At 48.1% G+C, this 9,738-nt stretch overlaps 1 protein-coding gene across 1 annotated transcript; it reads right to left on the bottom strand.

Moving 5' to 3' along the window:
* Positions 1-9,126: 9,126 nt before the first annotated feature.
* Positions 9,127-9,519, bottom strand: LOC122903491 (60S ribosomal protein L23-like). The gene has a single exon (XM_044244359.1). It carries the CDS (start codon positions 9,517-9,519, stop codon positions 9,127-9,129), a length of 393 nt encoding a protein of 130 aa, XP_044100294.1.
* Positions 9,520-9,738: the final 219 nt, after the last annotated feature.

Below are 9,738 nucleotides of genomic sequence, written 5' to 3'. Positions count from 1 at the left end.
GAGACTGGAGAGGGCAGTGCCATCCTCGAGGCAGACAGCGGGGGTGCACAGCCTTAAGCCAGGGAGGGCTGGCCGATGCCCAAAGCTGGAAGAGGCAAGGGATGGAGTCTTCCCTGAACCTCCAGAGGGAGAGTGTCCCTGCAGATGCCTTGACTGCATCCCAGAGGCACTCACTTTGGACTTCTGACGTTCCAAACGGTGAGACAATAGAGTGCTGCTTGGTGTGCCCAGGTTTGTGGTGATAGCTACTCAGCAGTAGGGAGCTAAAGCAGGAAGGAGCTATTTACAAAGGTTTGGGCCCTGTGTGTTTGGGGGGTGGTGGTGGTGGATAACTGAGCTCAGAGCTGTATCCTGTACCCTGGTGCTAATCACAGCATCTCCAGGCCCCACCCCATGGGACCAGCGGGGGGAGCAGCTGCTAGAACTTAAAAGAAGGGGGGTCTGTAAAGATGTCTGTCCTGAGAGGAGCCATGACAGCCAACTGAGGGGACCGGCAGGGAAGGCTTCGGGGAGATAGATACCCCAACCAGTCCTCCTCCAGCATCCTGTGGGGTGCCTTGTTAGCTGAGCCTCCAAGTCAGAGCATAGGGTTGATGCTATGTATGGGCCCAGAACAGGGGGAGCCCAGGACAGACGGAGCGGGGTGGGGTGGACGTGCCGGGAGAGAGCACCCTGGCTCCTGACCAGTGAGGGGACAGTCCAGGCGGCCCTGGGATGTCTGTTGGCCTGTCTGAGCCTCTGAGGTCCCGTCTTTCAGCACAGTGATCGTGCTCACTGATCACGGAAGGGGTGTGCAGTGAACAGGTCAACATGCAATTCCCCTGACATATAACAGTAAGTGGTCTGAAAAAGTCAAGTAAAAAAAAGCCTGGAGCTTCAAATCATAAATCACGTGAACACGTGTGGAACTCGACACAGCACAAGGACGGGAAGCCCACGACGCTTGGTGAGGGGATGAGAGGCGACCTTTCCAGGAATTTGAAGCATTCCGTAGAGATTTTACTTTGAAATAATTCATTGGGAAAATATCTGTTGGGTTCTTTTTTTTTTTTTTTCTAAAGATTTATTTATTTGGCAGAGAGAGATCAGAAGTAAGCAGAGAAGCAGGCTCCCTGCCGAGCAGAGAGCCTAATGCGGGGCTAGATCCCAGGACTCTGAGATCATGACCTGAGCTGAAGGCAGAGGCTCAACCCACTGAGCCACCCAGGTGCCCCAATCTGTTGGGTTCTTTACTGGGTAAGTTGTCTATTGTCATGACATTGAATCAATTTAATGATTATGACCAGGACGCAGGTGAGCCACCCCCTGTTCACATGCGTGCCCCTGCCCTGGCTTCCACTGACACTCAGACTCAGTCCCTGCCTGTGGGTCTGTGCTCCCTGGTCACACGGAGCTCCATCTGCCTCCCCTCTCCCTGATCACACCATCACCTCAGCATGGTGCGAATCAGAGACCCCACCGAAGATAAGGAACGAGGGAACTTCACATGATATGCACATGGCCTTGGCCCCCCAGGCCAGCCTCCATGCCCCATGTGGGGCTCTGATATTGTGATTTGTAATAAGAAATACATAGTTGGTCTCCACCCAGTTCTGGCACAAAGCTGTTAAAACTCTTGGGGCTTCCTAAGTGATGAGAGTCCCAAAGGTGTCCTTTGTTAGGTCACTGAGGGGACTTCTAGAAAGCACCTGAGGGTGGGGGCTGGTTGCCAGGAGAACCCCTGTGTGACTACAGGGATGGAACTCAGTCCCACCCACTCTCACAAGAGGAGAGGCTGACCAAGTCACCGATGGCCAACGGTTTAATCAATCGTATCCATGTAATAAAGCTTCTATAAAACTCCAAACAAGCAGAGTTTGGAGAGCTGCTGTGTTGTTGAACCCATGGAGATGTAGCAAGAATGGGGCTCTCAAAGAGCATGGAAGCTCCACGTCCCTTCCCCATACACTGGCCTGTGCATCTCCTCCATCTGTTTCTGAACTATATCCTTTTATAATAAACTGGTGATCTAGTAAGTAAGAAGTTTCTCTGAGTTCTAAGAGCAAACCAGTGGAACTCAAGGATGGGGTTGTTGGAATCTGCAGTCTGTAGCCAGTCAGTGAGAAGCACAGGGGACACCCTGGGCTGACCATTGGCATCTGGAGTGCCGGGCAGATCTGTGGGACCGATCCCTCAACCTGTGGGACCTGATGCCATCCCCTAGACAGTGTGAAAAGGAGTTGACTAGTAGGACACACAGGTGGTGTCTGAGCATTGCTCGCTGGTGCAGAAACTGCCCTTCCTGACACATCATGACTGGGACTGGGTGCAGAATCCTTGGGTTGATGGATGCCCAAGTCAGAAACCATTCAAACCATTCACAGAAATGTCTTCACACGGAATTCAGTAGCTCACTGCAGGAAACCCTTGCTGGTAATCCTAGCCAACACTGATCCAATAAAAGTAGGAGGGCCAAAGGCAAGAAATTCAGTGTCTGAAAAGTTTCTTGAAAGATTATGAACTCTGTGTGTATGTGGGCACATGTGTGCTTGGTTGTGTCTGTGTGTGTATGTGCATGTGTTTGTGTGTGTGTGTGTGTCTTTGTGTGCTTGTGTTTGCACGTGCTATATATACGTGTGTGTGTGTGTATTTGTGGTTGTTTTGGTGATCAGGGAGTAACACATTTGTTTCTCCCTTGTGCCTCCTCTGGCACGTAGGTAGTCCTTGGAGTGCTGTGTTGAGAAAAGAATCCCAAAACAAGATCAGAGGGAATGGGGTGGCAGAGGGATGCTGTTGGCACGGAGTAAGAAGAACCAGCAAGCCAGACACACATCCTGGAGCAAAACACAGAGGCAGGTCTGGGGAGAACTCAGCTCCCACATCCCACCACCCACTGGCTAACCCAAAGAAGGGGTGCATTCATACACGGCTCTCAACTTCTATATTTATTGCTGATGAATGAATACATTGTGCCAATCTGAAGACCTAAGTTGGTTTATTGGATTTAATCCAAAAGCCAAATTTGGATTCCTAATTAGTGGAAAGAGATCTTCTGGCTCTCTTATTGGAAGTTTAATTGGAGAGTTTATGTAAGGAAAGTTTTGAAAATGCATTTGGAATCTTTTCCAGCTGTTCTCCGGGTGCATGGTCTCTATCTTCATCTCAGATAAGTACATCCCCAGGAGTCAGAGTGACCAAGGCTCTTAGTTTCCTTCTGGAGGCTCAAATACCTCTCTGCTCAGAGTCTCTGTAGAGTCAGAAGCAAGGAATACATGCAGATCTGTATTTAGAATCAAGCTCAACTTGACCTCTGCGGCAGGTACTCAGAATAACTATTAACCCAGAATCTTTCTTTCTAGAACATTCTAGAAAGTTCTCCTCTTCCCTCAAAAAAGACTAAGAAAGTATCAGAAGTCCATTTGGGAAGAGTGGAGAATTGAGATATGGGTGTCAGGCTGAAGAAGGACTTGCCATGCAGCCCGCAAGAGCTATGCAAGAAAGCGGGGAACTGTTTCACAGAAATATTTAAGAAAATGCCCAAACTCAAGAGTTTACTCCTCCCTGAGAGCCACTCAGAGGTGGACTGAGCCTTCAGTGGCTTGGACTGATGTGTAGGAGCAAATTGCTAAAGTCTCGGGATTTTTTGAGCCAGTTGTTAAGCATAGCTGTTATTAAAAACCAAAGCATATAAACTTAGAAATAAGCTGGATTTAAAAAGAAATAATAAATATTCAAAACTCATCACTTCCTGTCTCTCTTACTAACCTCAGTGTTTTGGGTTTTTTTTTTTTTTTCAGGCTATTTATGTCTATTGTGTGTGTGGCAGAAATCCTACAGAATGGTGGTGGTTTCTGTGCCTTTCTTCCCAACTCCGAAGTCAGTGATGTCATGTTGATAGCTTGCTATTGGCCATGGCGGGACTGTTTACATCCTGGAAACCCACAAACGCTCATCAGGGCTTTCTCCTCCCGGGAGCTGGTTGGTTAACATTGACCAGCTCACCACCACTCGGAGTCCTTGCTATACAAGGGGACTGAAGACATGGACAGGATGATGAGTCTTGCAGCCCAGACAGGGGGAGGGTGCAGAAAAGAAAACACCCACCCATGCACACACACGTGGACGTACATGCACACGTTCCTTCCTCCGGCTGCAGGAAGGCCTTTGAGACAGATGGTTTGCACTGTGCTTGTTCCTTGGCTACAGCGGAGAAGTCATTACCGGGCACAGGGATGGGCCCATGGGATGGCAGCCTGGGAAGCAGCTAGCACAGGTTCTTTCTCCCCAGAATGCTAAACCCTCCATCTGCAGCGAGCTCCGTCTGGCAGACGCTCCAGCTGGCGGTGGGGACCAAGGATGGCGGGAATGGGCCAAAGAGGTGACACATGCCACGCCTATCTGTGCCCCAGGGAAGTGCTCGCCTACGGAGACCTGGATCTAGCGGCAAGCCCATGTGCTGAGCCAAGGACTATTTTTAGTTGCTAATGGGGACACACCAGACTGGGAAGAAAGCGGTGGCAGAAGCAACCCTCTAGAATGAGATGGAATGGAGCTTTGAGGTCGGTAGGCATGGGACTTCAAATCCTGACATTTAAAGAACACGCGGGGGCAGAAACCCAGAACCGAGACCCAGTGGAGGACCCAGCAGGCCTCCATGGAGTGGCGAACCCCTGGGCCTGCCAAGTGATTTCAGAATGGAGTCAGGAAGGAGCACACCGGAAGTGCTAAGATTTAAAAGAGCAGGATCTAAGAGGGCATTTGGCCTCATCTAGCTGATCTAAATACTTAGTTGTTCTTTGACCCAGCCATTGCCTGTGTGGATACACTCACACAGATGCTGACAATGACAGCTACGACCTACGGGGTCCTCATTAGGACAACTCTGCAATTGTGGGAAGAACGCTGTACAGCTGGGGCTCTAAATGTCTATAGTGTGTTTTTAATAGGCTAGAGAAAGTGAAAGTACAAGCGAGTGACAAAGCAGGTTTATATGGATAGAAGGTTCTGGAATGAAAAATACCTAACTGCCAGCAGTGGCTGCCTTTGGGATGTAAGATTAGAGCGACAGACTTTCATGTCTATTATGTACATTTTTGTATCATGCATGTGTCTTCTTTATTTACAAAAACATGAAGGAGCAAGAGGTGGTAGCTGGTGTCCGTTCATTCTTTGCTAGTTTGTCTGGTGGCCCAGGGAGGAGACAGGTGGGAGCTGGTGCTCCATCTGCACGACCCTTGACACAGATTCCCAGGCTCTGATGCTCAGGGCAGGCAGACCCACAGAAAATGACACAGGTGAAGACCCATCCACCCCCAGCTGAGCTTTCTTTCTCTTTTAAAACCTGGTCCCTGCCCCCCAGAAAACTTAAATCTATTTTTTTTTTTTTAAAGAGGGTGCTGGCACAACTTATCAGCTCCAAGAGACAAACTGGCCAGATAGAGGCTGCTAGAGGGATATTTTGCATTCCCTCTCCCCAGGGCAGGTGTGCATTCTGCATGGTGATGTTGGAGCTATGCTCAGATCCTGGTGCTGGCCAGGGAGGAGCAGAGTCGAGTCAAGGAGACTCCCTCATCCTAAAGCCCTATTCTCCACTTCCACACGCGTTTCTCGCATACAGAAAAGAATATTAATTAAGTCAACACAGCCGATCTCCACCCATGTAAATCACTGCATCTAGAAAGGTATCCAAATATGGTGGAGGCTTGCCCTCGTGGGGCAGAGGGAAGAGTATGCAGACACATGAAAGGTAGTGAGAATCTGGGCGCCTGGGTGGCTCAGTGGGTTAAGCATCTGCCTTCAGCTCAGGTCATGATCCCGGGATCCTGGGATTGAGTTCTGCAGCAGACTTCCTGCTCATCAGGGGGTCTGCTTCTCCTCTGACCCTCCCCCCTCCCGTGCTCGCTCTCTCTCTCTCAAATAAACAAATAAAATACTAAAAAAAAAAAATAAAATAAAAAATAGAGTAGTGGGACTCTAAGGATTAGAAGCATGGACTAAATCCAAGGTAAAGTTTCACCCATAAATGAACAAAACCTTATCCTTCTATGAGGCAGATCTTAAAATCTCTTATCCTGTCTTCTGTCTTCACAATTTAAAGGTTTACGGGGTTTACAAGGAAGATTATGCTCTGTTATAGCTACCTGGTCCCCACTGATGCATATATCTGGCTTAGTTGTGGATGGCTTCATGAAATGAAGTGGAACGTGTAACATGAACAAAACTTTCTAGAAAACAAAGTATAACTGGGAGGATTAGGTACCCGGAGAAACTGAGAATGAAAACTTAGAAACAAGTATGGATGAGACTTTAACTAGGATCGCGGGGGAGCACAAGCTCCCGATGGCAGACGAAACACCTGCTTTCCCTATTTACCTCCCCAGATCTCAATTAAACAAGAAATGTTTGAATAACAGAAGTGGGGCGCCTGGATGGCTCAGTGGGTTAAACCTCTGCCTTCGGTTCAGGTCATGATCTCAGGGTCCTGGGATGGAGCCCCGCATTGGGCTCTCTGCTCAACAGGGAGCCTGCTTCCTCCTCTCTCTCTCTCTCTCTGCCTGCCTCTCCACCTACTTGAAATTGAAATAAATAATATCTTAAAATAAATAAATAAATAAATAAATAACAGAAGCAAGGGCGCCTGAGTGGCTCAGTTGGTTAAGTATCTGCCTTCAGCTCAGGTCATGATCTGGAACTAAGATCATGTTAGGTCCTGGAACTAAGTCCCACATTGGGCTCCCTGCTCAGGGGGAAGCCCGCTTTTCCCTCTTTCTCTGCCCCTCCCCCCTGCTCCTGTGCTCTCTCTGTGTCTTTCTCAAACAAATAAATAAAATCTTTAAAAATAAATAACAGAAGCATTTAAAATTTAGTAATAAATTCATTCATTCATTCATTAGCAGGGGGTTACTTATTTCATTCTGTCAACTTGTGTGTTTGTTGAGAAATGGCCAATTAAAAGTTAAGTAGAAGGACGGGAGAAGGAGGAGGCACTCCTAGCAGTGCTGGAGGAACCAGTATCAGATGAGGAGTTCTTGACAATCTCTGAATGGTGCCCAGTAGACAGGATGGAAGCGGTACAGGCCTGGTCAGAACCCACATGGCTCGCAGCCCGGGAGGCTGCAGGAAGAGGGAAGAGACCGCTTTTTCAGGGACCACCCAAACTCAGGAGCAGGCTGGGGCTGAGAGTTGGCAGCCAGGTTCCAGAAGAACCCCAGGCCTCTGCTGCAGCAGGTTTCCTGCAGGTCTGTGGTCCTCAGGAGAACATCAGGGCCATAAAGGAGTGAGTGAGGTCCCATTCTGTCCCGATCAGGTTCCCGCCACCACATCAGCAGCATGGAGGGGTCAAGGGCCAGGAGTCTTCGCACTGCAGGGAGAGCCCCTAACTTGGTGTTTCTAAAAGTGCCAACCTTGGGCCCCCAGCAGTAGCAGGATGCCCTGGGAATGTGTTAGAAATGCAAATTCTCAGGCCCCACCCCCAAACCCCATGTATGAGAAACACAGCCAGTGGGATCCGACAGACATTTTAACACCCACCTCCCAACCCAAGCAATTCCGATATACACCCACACAGTCTGCTGCCAGGGTCAATTCTCTCGTTCTCCATCGAAGAGAATCTGCAGTCCACTAGCCCCCTTTCTCATCCACCAGAACTACAGAGAATTCTTCAATTGGCCATACACCTCTTGCAGGCAAAGAAAGACCCACCCCCAAAACACGCAGCCGAACGGTGCACTCTGGGAATAGCCATGAGAATTAAAAAGAGAATTAGAAGAGTAGCCTTCATATCTGTGAAGGATTCTCACAACAGCAGTCAATTCTGATGACTCTGGATCATCACTAGTAAGTACAAGTCCATAGGCAAGATCCTAAGATCCTCTGGCACGTGAAAGGCACGTGCCAGAAGGTGGCAAGCACAAGAAACAGTTAACACAAGGAGAAACAGAAAGAAAAAAAAGTAGCGATTATTTACAGACTGAGAGGGTGTAAATGTAGATTGGTTGCTTCTCTGATCTTTCTAACCAATCAGTTATTTTGGGAATATGTATTTTTTAATTTTTTAAAAGATTTTATTTATTTATTTGACAGAGATAACAAGTAGGCAGAGAGGCAGCCAGAGAGAGATGGGGGAGAAGCATGCGCAGACTCTGCGCATGAGCATGAGCCCGAAGTGGGACTAGAGCCCGATGTGGGACTTGATCCCAGGACTCTGAGATCATGAACTGAGCAGAAGGCAGAGGCCTAACCCACTGAACCACCCAGGTACCCTGGAATATATTTTAAAAGATGGGGAAAAGAAAAGAAAGAAAGAGAAGTCCTTTAGAAGCCTGAGTAATATCCCTGGAGAGTTTGGGGAACCAACACTGCAGTCCTTAAACAAGGGCAGGCTGCTCTGAAAACAATCAATCCAACAAACAGTTCCTGGAAATAAAAAACGATAACCAACAAAACCCGCTAATATCGAAACAAGAACCACAGGAGGAGGACTAGATAATGAAATGGACATCACTGAAAAATCAATGTTTTAGAACGGAGGACAGGAAGCCGCCTTACGAAGAGGTGACGTCAGGATAAAGGAGCAGAAAGAGATTCGTAAGGCTGTCATCAGCAGTTACGGGAATGGAGGGCTGCTTTCTGACCCCAGTTTAGATGTTCCCTGATCTTTAAACTCAGTTTAAAAAGAATTGTTTAATTGTTGTTTGAATGATCTACAAAGGGCATGTGATAACTTGTCATTTTAGAAAAGCAGTAAGCCTCCGTTGTCATCACTGGAGCCTGTTCGTGAGAGCCCTTTGTAGGTTTGTGTGCCCACTGCTGTGTTTAAAGGGTGTCCACCAACAGTGAGGGAACTGTAGTCTGTACCTGCTTCAGTAAGGAAGCATCATTATTTTGGTGGAGGAGCAAATAATTTTTTAAAGATTTATGTATTTATTTTTGAGAGAGAGAGAGTGTGTGCAAGCAGGAGAAAGGACAGAGGCAGAGGGAGAGAGAGAATCTTAGGCAGATTCTGCTCCAGAGACCAATATGGGGCTCCATCTCAGGACGCTGAGGTCACGGCCAGAGCTGAAAGCAAGAGTGGGACGCCCAACCAACGGAGCGACCCAGGCGCCCCACAGATAATTTTTAATTTTTTTTTTAAACAAAAGCACCAAATTATGCTGCAATGCTATCAGCATTGGATGCAATCCTGGGCCTCAAGTCTGCACACTCCTTTGAAACCGGTCCCAGACAGAAAAACCTTTCACCTTTTTGTGTACTGTGACCTACATTATCTTCAAGGAGGGAAACACACCATCTTTTCTCTCGTCTGCCTTTCTGAATTCCCACTGCGGAAAGTCCCTTCTTTCCGAGCTCTGTGGCCATCACCACGTCACCCACTCTAGTGACAGGAGATCTGTTCAGTCCTTCCTTGGTCCCCTTCACAGAGCTGATACACAGATTTTTGGTTGCTGTGTTGTCAACGCAGCTGATCACAGCTTTTACCGGAAATTCCAGAGAAATCTGGAATTTCACAACGAAGGACCCACCCCATGTTTGCTTTGACATCTTCAATGCCAGAACGGGACAGAACAGATATCATTCATATAGTAAACCCGAAGTCTCTAGTTTGCAGATGACTGGCTATGGAACATGAACTCAGAGGTGGCTCACTTCCTACTGTGGCTTGCCCATGAGTGCAGAGTGTGGGCTTTTGGGTTGGGAGCTCACTGAGCTGAGGGACCTAGAGAAGGCACTCCAGAAGAAGTTTGGTTGGGATGCTTCGTA

This window comes from Neovison vison, chromosome 3 (assembly GCF_020171115.1).
Source record: "Neovison vison isolate M4711 chromosome 3, ASM_NN_V1, whole genome shotgun sequence".
In the NCBI taxonomy this organism is placed as follows: Eukaryota; Metazoa; Chordata; class Mammalia; order Carnivora; family Mustelidae; genus Neogale; species Neogale vison.
Note: the sequence above shows the minus strand (reverse complement) of the source record. Positions and strands in the feature narration are given on the sequence as shown.

Coding starts and splice junctions, on each gene's coding strand:
- LOC122903491 (XM_044244359.1), bottom strand. CDS start 9,519: ATGTCAAAGCAAACATGGGGTGGGTCCTTCGTTGTGAAATTCCAGATT.